The 15,638-nt window shown below is 37.2% G+C and overlaps 1 protein-coding gene across 2 annotated transcripts in view; it reads left to right on the forward strand.

Annotated features, from left to right (window-relative positions):
* The window catches only part of NDST4 (N-deacetylase and N-sulfotransferase 4), a 160,918-nt gene that overhangs the window by 143,233 nt on the left and 2,047 nt on the right, over positions 1–15,638 (forward strand). Inside the window, exons 8-13 of one of the 2 annotated variants that reach the window (XM_069459071.1) lie at positions 2,198–2,294; positions 4,010–4,133; positions 6,039–6,213; positions 10,187–10,357; positions 11,782–11,891; positions 15,330–15,432. In XM_069459071.1, coding sequence (XP_069315172.1) covers positions 2,198–2,294; positions 4,010–4,133; positions 6,039–6,213; positions 10,187–10,357; positions 11,782–11,891; positions 15,330–15,432 — 780 coding nt within the window. The remainder of the gene's footprint in view (positions 1–2,197; positions 2,295–4,009; positions 4,134–6,038; positions 6,214–10,186; positions 10,358–11,781; positions 11,892–15,329; positions 15,433–15,638) is intronic. The other variant, XM_069459073.1, reaches the window with a different exon arrangement.

Raw genomic sequence — 15,638 nt, forward strand, 5'->3', positions numbered from 1 at the left:
AGGGATGCTGTGAGAAACAGTAACGCAATTGCTGTGTTTGGTCCTAAGGCTTAAACCGATGTTTATTTTTCTCCCACCCTCTCTCCTGTTCTGTTTCCCTCACCTGTGGCCAGCACTTCTTCTACTCTGCGGGGCTGACCTGGTAGATCAGGTACAGCCTCAAGATCAAGTGCAGTAGCAGCAGCTATAGTTTCCTCCTATGTATTTCTCCAGGAATTATGGCAGAGAAAGGCTGTGCTTAAATAAGAAAAGTTATTAAGGTAATTTGTGAAGCAAAACGAACACTGTGGTAGAATGTTCTGGCACTGCCATCCAGCACTCACCAAGCAGTGGTCGCTGTCCTTTCCCATTTACAGTTAAAACTGGATATGGAAGTACCAACAAGTAACTTAATGGGTTTTTTTTTTTTTTGAATGCCAAAGGGATTTTTCCCTGTTGTCACTATGTAGTAGCTATTCTACTTCCTCATGACTAATTTAAAAAAATAATTTTTTCACAAATATATTTAAAAATATGTTAAAATAATATTTTGAGGAAAGTTTATTTAAATAAAATTTTTCTCTTCTGTTAGTGTCTTTCACCCTCTTTTTCTTAAAAAAAAAATCCTCAAAGCAGTAACAGAAGAGACTAAACAAATTACATAATGAGAGTTCAAATGAAACAGAGGGTTTAATTTTGGCATTCTGTAATTGAATTTTGGGAGTTCAACTGTGGTAAGCATTTCTTGATGGATATCCTATTTTTTTTAATTGGATAAACATATTCTGTGTTAGGATGGAATGATATTAAGAAGTTTATGATTTTGCGGCACCTATATTTGGCAAATTGGTCAAAAGAATCATAATTAAAGACAACTGATTTGACAAGTGTTACCTTAAAATATTTGTCAAAGACAGATACTCTGAATGGAAAATAACTGTGAAAGTATTTAGTCTCTAATATTCAGACATTTCATATGGAAAAAAGTTAGAATTGAAAATAAGCTTATCTCAACCCAGGAGAGAAAATATTTCAGCAGTTAAAAATATAATGGCCTACACAGAAGAGTTATTTGAAAGTGCCAACATTTTCAAATTTATTAACCACAAAATGCAAGTTTGAGAATGATTGCAGACAATTTTATGGAAAAGTAAAACTTAATAAAGTCATATTGAAAACAATCATTCTTTAGAGGAACTTTGGTGACATCGTATTAGAGAATAAAGTGTCTAAAGAACTAATAAAAGTACATAAATACGAACCATAAATGATTTTTCATCTTTTTTCATTTTTAATATTGGAATAATAAATATAAAAATAGAATTGTTTCAATGCCCAGGTATATGTTTTTTTCAAAAAGAATTTTGTTTTTGAATATAATTATTGCATAGATCAGTAATATAAGAAAACCAATTTGGCAGTTAATAAATATTTTAAAAATTACCTCATTTTCATTTTAAAGGCCTTTTTAATTCTCAAAAGTGTCATGATAATACATTTGAGTCTGTCAAATGGAATAAATGGAACAGAGAATGGAATAGGGGGTGAAGGTTAGATGGGATAAAACTGGATCAACGGATACATTGGGTATGTTGCGTTAGAAGTTTTCTCGTTGTCATTGTACAGAAATGACACATGCATAACATAGAATACAGGTCGAGAGCTTAGGTGGGAGGTAGAGGCTAGAAACATGGATGTGGGTGCTGTCAGCTTGCAGGGTGTAGCAGAACTCTGGGAGTAGCTGGCTAAGGAGAGAACAGCACACAGAATGAAACGGAAAGGAAAAACGGGCAAAGTCTAAAGTTTGAGGATGGCATTTCAGCCTCTGAAGAAAACAATAGGAACTATTAGAGCAGAGCACAGATATATAGGAAAGTGTGGTCAAACCAGGTTAAATCCAGTTAAAGCCTCTGATATGCAGACGTGAAATATAAACCCACAAGTAGAGTGGCATCTCAGGGACACTGCTCGGAGAACATAGCCAAACATCCAACGATGGTTACAGCAGTATGACTTGCTGCTGAGCTCCAGGCATGCGGTAAGAAAGGTGCTAATCACTTAATAAGGGACTGATTTGGAAATCAGGAAACCAGAGCAAGGTCTAACTCCTAGCTCTAGGATATCAGACAAAAATTTGGCGCCATTTTTTGAACAATTGTTAAGGAGCAGAGCCAGCCATTCACTACACAGTAAGATTCCTTGTTCTTCCTTCTTGCAGAATCCATGTGATGACAAACGACACAAGGACATCTGGTCCAGAGACAAAACTTGTGACCACTTACCAAAATTCCTGGTCATTGGGCCACAAAAAACAGGTAAGAATAGCCAATTGTGCTATTTAGACTCTTTGTAAAAATGATTTTATGAAATACATTGCTATGTGGCATTATCGGATTAGGTTTTGCTTTGTGAAATATTTAGATATTTAGTTCATTCCTTGAACTATCATTCATCCCCATGGTCACCGTGACGCCATGGACCCCAAGGGGACCCAACGGTGCCCATTAATTAGACTTAGGCACTAAATTCCTGAACTATAGATTTCAAAACTGTAAAACATACATGTCAGATTATTGAAAACTTGGAATTTATATGTCACAAAAAGCCACTTTTTGTGGCTTTACCTAACTAATTCTGAATAAAGGTACTAAAACAGGTTTTGTACTGATTCAAACATAGGGCGTCAGCCTGGAATTGATTTTTTTTTTTCAGAGCCAATGTCATTATTCCTTTCGAATATTTTACATGCGTGGTTTACTCTTTAAAATTAATCATTAGACATTAATATGATTGGAACTTATTTTCTGAATCCCTTGAAGTTCATCAGGCATTTTTTTGCCTTGGTATTTTCGTTTGCACTGAAGGACAACTATGTAAGAATGTGGGAAAACAGTGAAAGTATTTCACCAATGAGATGACACTTTCAATTAGAATATTTTATACTTTCTTCAGTAGGTGACAGTTTTATACACTTTGAGAATGTCCTGATTAATTAAAGTTTTTATTGAGTTGCTGTGTTTTGAATTCACTACTTTGACAAGAAGCATTTTCATCAGTTGAGCGCACGAACCATAACACAAAACAAACAGTCTCAATAAACAAGCCTGGCCCAGATGAAGATATTTGTAATACGAGTAAGTAGATCATTTTAAAGGTTGTGGGCAAGATTTCCGGACTATTAGATATTGGTTGTTTTAATCTTTTCTTCATCTAGGAATATAAATTATATTGCAACACTAAGTTAACACACGTACAGAGAAGAGAAAAAAAAGCAGCACATATCTGTGGATATATCACTTTGGTTGTTGGTGTTTAAAATGTACATTAATTTTCCACCAACTCCCTTGCAGCAGGGCTAACTCTGGAATGACTGCTAAAGAAATAAAACATCCCTGTGTTATAAAATCATGCTAAAAATTTAATTTAAAGACATATCCTCTATCATTTGTCATTGAATAGTATTACTTTTTAGTTCAGCTAGAAAATTACAGGTTAGTAACTATAAATCTATTTTTTTTCTCCTTGTTCGAATTTATAAAGACAATAAGTTAGACCTTTAGATTTTAATATTTGACCTGCCATTGGAGGAATGATAAAGCTTTTAGCCGGTTCTGGCTCTCCCAAGACAAACAAATAAGAAGTTAAAACAAAGAAAGTGGATGACGATAATATTTTATAGGCTGTGAAAACCTTATTCTAATGTAAAAACGGTTATAATAATGCTTAAAATCCAATCATAGAAGTCTGAGGTCATATTTTGTTCTTTTTATTGCTTCAGTTGGCAAAACTCCCACCGCTGTCAGGGACTTAAACTAGCTGGAGCAAGGTCCCAGATAAATGCTAAAAATCTGCAGTTATATGACAAGTGGCTTTTCAACAATGTAAATGTGCCTAAGCGACTTTAAGGAAATCATTTTGACACTGGAAAGAGTGGGTTATTTGAATATTACTGTTGGAGTAAAGATTATGCTCAAATAATATTTTGTCTCTTCTTTTGTTGCCATATAACCTTTTGTCTTTTCTGTACTAGGGACAACTGCACTTTATTTATTTCTTCTCATGCACCCTTCCATCATCAGCAATGTCCCCAGCCCCAAAACATTTGAAGAAGTTCAATTCTTTAATGGCAACAACTATCACAAAGGAATTGACTGGTAAGGAAAATAACAAAAAATAAATTCCGTTATTAACACGTGCTCAATCACCGCAGAGCAATTATAGATGTATGCATGGCATCTGCATAATTACAGAATAAATTTGTTATGCTCAATTCTACCACAGTGAATTAGAAATTAATTTATAACGATGATATGTTTAATCAGTGTTGCCTATAATTTGATTTGGACAGTGCAATAATGATAATATTTTTCTGCTAAATTAATATGATTGAATAAAGAACCTTATGGGATATATTTCATCAGAATTATTCATAAGGATATTTAAAAGTCTCTGAAAGTATTGTTTTACTGTGCCTGCGTCTTTTTTTAACTGTACACATAATTTGTCTTCACAATGATGCTCGAGGAAACAAATAAATCAGCAGCTTGTTTCATTTGGTACTCCGTGACAAGTGTCTTCATTAACCACATAAACTATATATGTTGTAGGACAATACAGGCTGATATTTGTCATGCAAATAATAACAGAGCATTTCCAACACCGCATCAATTCTAGTAACACACGTGCATAAAATAAATATTAATTAGCACTTGATAAATGATGGAAAAAATTTAAATCACGATATTTCCCTTAAACTAAAATAGAATAAACCTGATCCTGGAAATGATCTTCGATGCAGGTGATGTTTTTCTAGCTCTATCCTAATTTTCCAACAAAATATGGTTCTGAAGTTAATTGCCACTTCCTGGGTATATAAAGCAAATCTCAGCCGAGGAAAATTCCCTTCAATGCGCACACCTGTAGCAGGTAACTTTGTGTGTCATCGTCACAGAGAAACCTGTGCTCAGAGAGATTCTCCTTCGTTTTAGAAGCAGCGAGGATTACAGCTGGGCGTGGGCGACGCAGTGAGCAGAACAGGCTTCTCATCATGAGCAGAGATGGGTCCACTCTGCGTCTAGAATATTACTACCCAACCGCCCTTTAAAAAGGCTGAATACGATTTGGAATTGCATGCAGATTACTAAAAGCAGAACAGTCATTTTCTCTGATCCACAAGCTCAACGGGAACACACATTGTTAAGCAGGAATATAGACGAGACTCTTCCCCACTCCACATTTGGGAAACATAATAACAAGTGTCAAAAGAGGAAAATAAGAGTCTTATATGAATTCTTAATTGCTCTCATTATTTATTTCTAGAACATTTGAGGGTTAGAGGAGTGATGAGCTGTAAGGAGGGTTACACACATAATTAAAGCCTTGCACCGAATTAACCTCAGAACATATTGATTCCACGATCCGCACGCAGAGGAACATCCCCGCAGCATATGGAGAAATGAACCCACCGGGGCACCGCGGGAAATATCCGCTTAATTACTCGAGATAGACGATAATGTGTTCACACTGCTACACATTCCACACGTCACGCAGAAGGAGGAGGAGAACGGCTATGCCCTGAAATGTCTGGTGTTTTGTCGCTATTCCGATTTATACATCTTTCTGTCTTGCGAACTCTAATCTCACCTTAAAGAATTTCTGCTTTCAAATCTGTAAACATAAATTTACTATTTTAACACAGCTAAGGAAGATGGTGTAATTCGCTGTTGGCCAGGGGGCAAACTTAGTGTTTCTGGATTTGGCTTTTGATAGCACAGACCATCAGTCCAAACCCGCTGTATTTTCTTTTTGTTCTTTATCACTCTACCTATTTAATCTCACTTCCTCCCCTGTCCAACATGGATCGTTAGAAAAGTAATAATTCGGGGTTGTTTTCGTATTCAAAGTGTATAGAATATCCACTATTTAGACCATTATAGCACAATAACTAGAAATTGATATAAATGAATATAAACTTATTCATTTTCAACTTATTTCATGTTCAGAGTATGGCAAGAAAAAAAAAAATCTCACATTAATGAGTTGTCTTTCTCTGCCTTCAGGTACATGGACTTTTTCCCTACCCCAGCCAACCTTACAAGTGACTTCCTGTTTGAAAAGAGCGCTAATTACTTCCATTCGGAAGAAGCTCCCAAGAGAGCCGCATCTCTCGTTCCCAAAGCCAAGATCATCACCATCCTCATTGACCCCTCAGACAGGGCATACTCTTGGTACCAGGTACGAGCAGGAAAAAGTACTGCTAAAAGCATTGGGTTGTAGCTTGAATGTAGGCAATGATGAACCACCAAACTAGAGCCCAGCAACACGGAAGAGTCAAATGTAAAAGTATCTAACCCCTCCCACACCCAAAATTATCAGAAATAAAGAGCTGAATATTTAACTCATATCAAGTCGGGCAAAGACTTTCAAGCATAAAATAATAGAAAAAAAAGTCAAAGAACTAGTAGATTGCCTACATCACATAAACATGTGAAATATTGGTCTGTCAAAAATTAACGAAATTGTAAGTCAGCATCTAGGGCACCTTTAACAAGTACACAATAAACGGCTTACTTAGTTCCCTTATTTTATAAAATGTTCCTCTGAATTGGTAATAAATAAATAAATAAATAAATAAACAGTTAAAGTATCATAGTAGAAAAATGAGCAAAAGGCACAGCTAAACAATCACACACACACAAAGTGCAATTGTTCAATAATTGATGTGAAAAATGATCGACCCATTTAAGGGTCAACAAAATACAAATTCAAGCAACTCTCCTCTTGAATATCTTGACAAAGATTGTGATGTTTTTCTATGCTGGCAAGAGGGTGGTGACAAAGGCTGGCGAGCATTCCAATAGAAGGACACGTGGGGGATATTTTCTGGAAGCTCGTTTGGCGATATCTACCAAGAGGTACAGAAAGATCCTTTGGTGCTGTGATTCTGCCTCTGGACTTGATCCTAAGGAGAACTTCCAAGAGGTAGACATATATTTGAGAACATTGCGGCACTATCTATAAAAGTCATAACAAAAGGAAAAGCAAATACCCAACAGTACAGATTTGTGTCACCCTGAAATGAAATATTCTGCAGCAACGTTAAATTGTGGTTTTACTCAATAAAAGAATAATTAAAACATTGTGTTTATTCTAATGTGTAGATAAATTTTTGTTTTTTTTTTTTTTTTTTTTGAGACAGAGTCTCACTCCGTCACCTGGGCTAGAGTGCCGTGGCGTCAGCCTAGCTCACAGCAACCTCCAACTCCTGGGCTCAAGCAATTAATCAAATTATCATAAAGATATATAATTAGACATTGTGAATGTGCTATGAGGAAGTATGTAAAGGTGCTCTGAAAGCATTCTCTAGGGAAATAAACTTTTAAAACTGAAGGCAGAGTAGATGTTAATTGAATGAGCGTAGAAGGAGAGTCGTGGAAAGGAGATAGTAGCATATATAAATTATATTAGGTATAAAGAACCATAGCACATTTTAAAAGGCCGAAAGGAATTCCATGTGGCTGTCTGGAAAAGTCCAGGTGGAAACTTGCAGGAGACTGAGGCTGGGAGATACACGGGGGTTAGAACCATGTGGCTGCCATTTTTTGAGCAAACTGAAAGCCTTCGAAAAATGGTAGACAGTGTGGGACTACCAGATTTTCTACTGGAAAATATTATATTATCCACAGTATGAAGAATAGATTGGGGCAAAGGCAATATATGTAAACCAAACATTTGTGCCCCTGTAATATGCTGAAGTAAATAATAAGAACAATAAATAAAAGGGAATTTTTAAAGGATATAGTAAGATAACAAGTAATTTTTATATTTTTCTTCCTTTTTTTCCTTGACTTTTCAAACTTTCTTCAATAAATATGTACTACTGAAAACAAATACTGGTGGACAGAAAAATACAACTTTGCAAATTGGATTGCAGTTGGATTGCAAATTGGTCAGGGATCCAAATGGAACTAGTAGATTGGAAGCAAGATCCATAAATTACCATCAGAATCCATGAGTCAGTATTTCCCACCAGACACAAGAATGTATCGTTCTCACTTCACAAAACTCATACTGTAAAGCAAAATAAAATTATTTTTTTAAAAGTGTGCCCAAAGCCTTAAGATGTTAAGCCTTCATTAAAAGTTTTGAATTCAAATACTTGAGGGACATGCATATTTTTCTGGCAGAAAGCATAGGCACTCCTTCGAGCGGATTTAAATGAATCATTTTCTTTCGCATAGATTAAACCATTTAAATAAATGAGAATCTTTATGATGTGGGTGTTGCTGCTTTGTGCCTGCTTCCTCCAAGAAATTCATTGAACATACATACAAGTTTGAAAGGGAATTATTTTTTCTGATAATACTTTTTACGGCTGCATTGCTGAGAGTAGGGCCCCAAACTGCTCCACATTTCAAAATAATGTAGCCCATTACTTAGCTAGTTCTGTCTGCTCCGTAAATACCATAAATCCAAAACTCAGCAGGTGTAATTCAGAAACTCCTGCCAATGTCACCTGCCACTGTAATTTCTGCGCCACATTTTTATAATGGACCTCACAGAGGAACTAGAGTGCTATTTTTTCCATAAAATATGTGCCTTTGTGACTTCCTGGTCATATTTTTATGCTAATCTATTTAGTTGCAGGAATATAAAGAAAAGTTGGTTCTCAACTGGCGTAACTCGGTATAGAACAGATGAAGTGAAATTTCACGTTATCACTGCTTAAAATAGAAATTTTAGCATGACTATATTAAGTATACAGATAGTATGTTTATCGTTATTTATTCAAGTTTATCATTTCTACACATTTTGCTAATTAAGTGAATTATAGAACCTCTATCTAGAAAGCATAATGCATACATAAGGATGTCAATAAATTTACCATAATAAGAAGACTTCAAAAGTTTCGGCCACTTACTAATTACTCTTTTAACCATTCACCACTGCCTAATCATCTTTCCTTTTCTGGTTATTTTTATTTCTGACTCACACATGGTGCCTGCTTCTGTCCTCACCGTGTACTAGATTTTCTTCAAGTTCACGTTCGGATTTCTCACAACACTTAACTTCATTACACATCATCCGCCTTCACTCAGACTTCCCTAAGGTGGTACAGTTCTCTTAGTTTCCATATGCGTTTGGTGTTTTCTTCCCCAGTTATCAAAATCTTTCTTACTCCTACCTTTTAGCTTGAAAGCGTCAGCTTTTAAAAAAGATCCTTCATCTTTTGAGTCCGAATGAATCACTTATTGGTCTTGCTGTCACAGCAAGTCACTTCTAGGCAAATACACACCTTTATTACAATCTATTAGTCCATTGTGTCCCACACTGGATTTGATTTCTTTGAAGACAGTGATCCTGTCTTACTTCTGTCTTTTTATCACCAGAATCTATCGCAGTTCTTTGTTCTAGAGAGAAGCTTAATGAAATGCTTGTGAAATCGTATTGACTATTAAATTCATTCGTCGCTGAGCTGGGCTCTGTCCTGCTTGACCCATGCTGGGTTGGTGGGAAGAACCCTGAGGATTTGGAACTGAAAAGTAGGAGAGAACCAGTGTTTGGGAACTGGCAGGTTTAGGTAGAACCCGTAAGAGAGTAAAAGGGAAGTACCTTGAGTCACATCAACGTGAATATGACACGTAAACAAGCACGAAGACTAGACATCTGCTTTCTCTATGGCCGTGACATCTGCCACGCAGGGTGTCGGGGAAATGTCAGAATCTGCAGGAGGGAGTATTTGGCACCAAGAGGCCGAGTACCATGGAAGCCCATGCTTTCCATTGAAATCTCTCTTCCTCAGGCTTGATTCGTCGGCTCCCTGACATCTTTTCCTTTCTAATCAGACCCTCGAAGAAAATGCTTGTGCTCTCTGCTTTGCACCGAAACATTTTAGACGTTTTATACATGAAGATAACCACAAGCTTATCTGCACACCACTTGATATATATTGAAGGCTTGTCCTTTAAAATACTTTAAAATAAACGATGCACCAGTGCCTATTTCAATATACGCAGTTTTCGCCCTATTTTTATTCTAAAAGCAAATAATTAACTTTTCATATTTTGTGAAAGGAAGTCACACACACCCATGTGTACATACACATCAAACACACACATGCATACTGGCACACATACAAGCATGCCTACACAGATATTAAAAAAAAAAAAAACAAAACTAACTTTGCAATTGCCTTTTCTTGTTAAAGCACCAACGATCACACGAAGATCCGGCTGCCCTGAGGTTTAATTTCTATGAAGTCATCACGACAGGACACTGGGCGCCATCTGACTTAAGAACTCTGCAGAGAAGATGCCTCGTGCCTGGATGGTACGCGGTCCACATAGAAAGATGGCTAACTCACTTCGCCACTTCTCAGGTAATTGTCCTGAAATTAATTTTTTCTGTTCATTACATCATAATTATGTTGTGCTGACAAACAGAAAGTGCGAATTAGCATTGCCACCAATGACAATTTATAATCAGAGACACTAAGTAATGAAGAAGTGTGCATTCTTACAGTTTTAATTTCATTAATACTATGAAAGTTTTGTTAAAGGGCTCGGAAACACATTTTGGGGATCTTCGTTAGAATAGCAGCCGGTCTTGAAGTGATGAGTCCTCACTCGAGAGACATCATGTGATTTACAGGCAGCAACTGCCAACCACTAGCAGAGCAGCCAGTTATACGAGACCTTATGGGTCACCACGCACAAACACCTGCTTGTGGTCTGCTCTTTGGGACCCTTACAGGGAAAGAAGGAGGTCATGCACCAGAATGCCAAAATGGGAAGTGTTATAACACCCCCGAAACACGAGATAGAAATAAGAATTTGGAAAAAAGCATCCTTTGTAATAACCCTCACAGTCTACATTCCAGCTCAGGGCAGAATTGAAGCCCCAGCAGATGGGCTTCAGCTTCAGCATGGACCTTTTTTTCAGCATTCCTCAAACGATTCTGATATTCTGGGGCAGGGAACCAAGAAACAGAAAGGCGGGAACAAATATTTCCCCCTCCCCAGGTCTTGGTTTGTAAGAATAGATGGGTAGGCCGGGCGCGGTGGCTCACGCCTGTAATCCTAGCACTCTGGGAGGCCGAGGCGGGTGGATCGCTCAAGGTCAGGAGTTCGAGACCAGCCTGAGCAAGAGCGAGACCCCGTCTCTACTAAAAATAGAAAGAAATTATATGGACAACTAAAAATATATATATAGAAAAATTAGCCGGGCATAGTGGCGCATGCCTGTAGTCCCAGCTACTCGGGAGGCTGAGGCAGGAGGATCGCTTGAGCCCAGGAGTTTGAGGTTGCTGTGAGCTAGGCTGACGCCACGGCACTCACTCTAGCCTGGGCAACAAAGTGAGACTCTGTCTCAAAAAAAAAAAAAAAAAAAGAATAGATGGGTGATTTGGGGGCTGCCCACCCATTCTAAGCCCTCAGTTGGCTCCACCGTTAGCTCATGGGAATTTGGTAGGTTGAGTAATCACCTGATTACACCACACATGGAAAACTGGGTTTCCACTGAAGTAATAAATCAAGAAAGTGTCTATGTTTATTTCTGATGTACAATAAAGTAAGTTAAGGGCTATAACTAAACAACTCATAAGAAATTACACCTATGGCAAACTTTATTATGTATTTGGAAGGACACGAGAGGAATAAACATTTACACGTATTCTGAGCAGTGTGTATTTGCTTCCTATTCACACTGACCTAATTTATTAACGCCATACCAGGTCAAGGCAGGCAGCTCAGGCCCTTCAATTTTGTTTTCTTCTTCATAAAGTGGCTGTTTTTGACTTTACAGTTGCTAATTATTGATGGACAGCAGCTGAGATCTGACCCAGCTACTGTGATGGATGAAGTCCAGAAGTTTCTAGGAGTTACACCTCATTATAATTACTCCGAAGCACTAACGTGAGTCTGTTCTCATGCTCCAATTCACTCCCATTATTTACCGTCATAAATGATCACTGATAGGTGTGTCTACAACATCATTAACACCCGCTATGGATTTATACATCATGTTGTTACTCGAAGCAGTCAGATAAATATCCTCATTACTCATGCAGTCTCTCTTTTGAATACCAGGAATACTTTATCTTACAACGTGTATCTCATATTATGACACATTCTTCTTTTTGTGAACTTTATCCAATACCATTTTGATTAAGGGAACATTTTACATGCCTACTCTGTGCAGAAAATGTCCTAGAATTTTAGGTTACAAAAGTGAACACAGTATAGTCTCCTCCTCCAGATGATTTACAGGTTAGAAATGAAATGCTGATGGCCATCACGCCCTCGGTGAAAGTGAGCAATATTTAGAGCGGAGTTGGGAAAGGCGGACATTCATGTTTTGTTCTGTATTTATTAAATTATTTATAACCAAATATAATCTTATATATTGTTCCAGTTATCCATTGTTGCATAAGCCACCTCAAAAGTTGCTACCATCCCAAAACTTGCTAGCATATAGTGACAGTGATTTGATTATGCTCATGGAATCTGTGGGCTGGGAATTAGATAAGACATAGCTGGGATGGCTTGTTTTTGCTCATGGTAACTGGGGCTGCAGCTGGGAAGACTTGAATATTTGGGTAGGACCCAGATAACTGGGGACTGAAATCATCTGGAAGCTTCTTCACTCACATCTCTGGCTCTTGGACTGAGATGGCTCAAAGGCAGAGATCAGTGGGTTGAAGACATCCCTTCCCGGGTGGCTTGGCTTTCTCACAGGGGAGTGGCTGTGTTCCAGTTAGAGGTGATGAGTCCAGGGAGCATGTGGTCCAAGAGACCCACTGCCTTCTCTGACCCAGACCTGCAAGTCACACAGCATTGCTGTGCTACATTCTATTGGTTACAATAGTCACAACAGCCTGCCCAAGTCCAAGCAGAGAGAAATAAGACTCCACCTCTTGATGGGGGATGGGGGGAAGTCAAATCATCAGTAGAAGAGAATGTAGGATAGGAGGTCCTGTTGCAGTCATCTCGGGAAAATAAAATCATACATTTGGATAATTAAAAATGGAGGAAAAATGTAAAGAGACAAAATAACAAACAAAAACAAAACCTCCAAGCAGCCAAAACATACCCTAAAAGGTCATGCACCTTATTCACAAAAGACTCCCTCACAAGGTCTGATACACAGCCTGTTGAATTTTAGATAAAATTCTAAGAAGCCTGGTTATATAATTTCCCAGTTCATAGCAGATTACAATCAGCAATTAGCCAATTAGTGAGTCAAACTGAGGAACAGGAAGAGCAGTAACAAGATTGGGTTGTTCCTCATCCACTGAAACAACCCTAATGAAGTTTTTACCTACATGCAAATAACGATAAAGTAGACAAAGCTTCCTATAATATGCTTCTTATTAATAGTTATTGATATTGGCGTATCTTCCCCTGCCTCTCAGAATAGTTTAGGTAATGTTTCCATCCTGTTCACTAAAAATAATTGTTTATAGTTCCATAAACGTGTGAAATCATACTTTTGAAGGAGAGATTAGAGCCAAGGCCAAAATACATGGTTTTTAATATGTCTCACACATCACAAAAATTAATAACTATAGCGATGTTCAGTAGAATAAAAAACTCGAATGGCAATCAACTCATGTCCTAAAAGTTGTCTAACAGTTCTATTGAGAAAGACTTTGAATCTTAATATCACAATTTCATGCATACTAAAACAAAATCATAAAACAATAAATTGATATAACTTAGAGAGGATAAAGGCCTTTTGTTAGACTTAGGTATATAAAGTTGCCAATGCAATAAATGAAACTAGGACGGCAAAATAATGTGGATTCAGGGTTATGACAACCCTATCTTAAAAAAAAAAAAAACAAAAAAAAAAAACGGCTTTTATTATTCTAGATGGCTCTCCTTTCTCAGACCGTATTAAGCTCTGTCTCACAACAGCTGCTGTGGAGAGCAGGGAGAGACCACAGCCCATCCTGAGACCTCTGCATTACCTGAGAACAGAGATCTCTCAGTGTGTGTATAAATAAATATCTTGGCTTTGTTACCAGGGCTGTATTTTACCTTAATGCCATTAAATATTCTCATCCCGAGGCAGAAAATGATGTTTTGGGGCACCGTTATGTTGACTTCCTCCTCTCATTTTATGAAGCACTCGGAATTGTTTGTCCTCTTGGGAAATTAATGGAAACCAGAGAAAGGACTCAGATAGGCCAGGAACAGATTAAAAAGTCCAGGCTGGAAACGACTCTGTCTTCCTTTTATCTATTTAACTACTGATGTATTTAATTTTAATAGATAACATGGACCAGGGCAACTTGGATTGCAACAAGAATCAGGTCTCTAATAATAGGTTGGGCAGGGAACTGTGAAGAAAACCTCCTTCTCCCCCTAAACAAATTCACATAGGTGCAGAGGCGAATTGCAGGAGCTCTGGTGTGATAGGAATGGGCCCAGGGCAACAAAATATTCTGCAGCTAATTAACTTTACATCCCAGTCAATTATGCTTCATCCTTCGAAAACATCTGCTGAGCGACAAAAATGCAAACCTTTTCGATGTTTTATGCATGCAGCAAGCCCCATAGCCATAAATTGAAACTTTCCCTTCTTAGTTGGATCATTCTTTTCATTTTTTCCTATCTTGTTAGTCCTAAACAAAAATTCTTATATATTTGATTTTAAACAAAATAATTAGGACACACTTCCTTTCATTTGTAATTCAGTACAGCCATGGGAACAAAACAACATTAGAATTTTCTTCAAGGGTATGGCAACCTGTTGGATTATCTGCCTGAACAAAAGAAATAAGAAATTGTCTAATCTTCCACTTTATTTTTACATTATTCCTTTTCTTTTTGAAAAGTGTAAACATTTTAACTATAAAAATACAGTGGTTTTCCAGATTGGAAGGTTCAATTCATGTTTATATTCAGAGAAGTATACCTATATTACATTTCGCCCCTTTAATGTAGACCATTGAATGATTTCGAAGAAATCTATTAACATATTTTTCCTGGGAAATCGAGTTCATAAATAAATAAAAGATCCTAAAGGTCCTTTATATCTGAGCTGTAATTTTGATGATTGGTCCTTGATCTTTTATGGCTCCATAGGTAAAATAATTTCAACATAAAATTGGACTAAAGATCTATATACATTTTTTCATTAGAGTAAAACTGTTTAAAACACATCACGTATGGTTTACTTCCTCTCAATGAGCGTCTCTCAATCAGGTGAATAAATACTTGTAGAAATGAATTGAATGAAATCAAATCAATGGGCATACCAAAGCACATTTCCTTTGTCCAGTTGGTGAGGCTCTCACTGAAAATTCCGCACACAATGCATAATCATTGAATGCTCATCTGTTGTAGGTTCGATCCCCAAAAGGGTTTTTGGTGTCAACTGCTGGAAGGAGGAAAGACCAAATGCCTTGGAAAAAGCAAAGGCCGAAAATATCCCCCCATGGATCCAGAGGTAATACGTTCTTAATCCTTGAAATATTTTGGCAAAAATCTGTGCATACAGCTGTTTCAGAACTAGTCACAAGAAATTTGCTTCCTCTTTCTTTGCAATTAATAGTTTATATATTTAGAAGATGGTAGAGATTGATAAAGGATTTATATATATATATATATTCCTATATAGTTGCTATTTGAATGCAATTCAAACATAAATACTTA

The sequence above is a fragment of the Eulemur rufifrons genome, chromosome 26 (genome assembly GCF_041146395.1).
Source record: "Eulemur rufifrons isolate Redbay chromosome 26, OSU_ERuf_1, whole genome shotgun sequence".
NCBI lineage: Eukaryota > Metazoa > Chordata > Mammalia > Primates > Lemuridae > Eulemur > Eulemur rufifrons.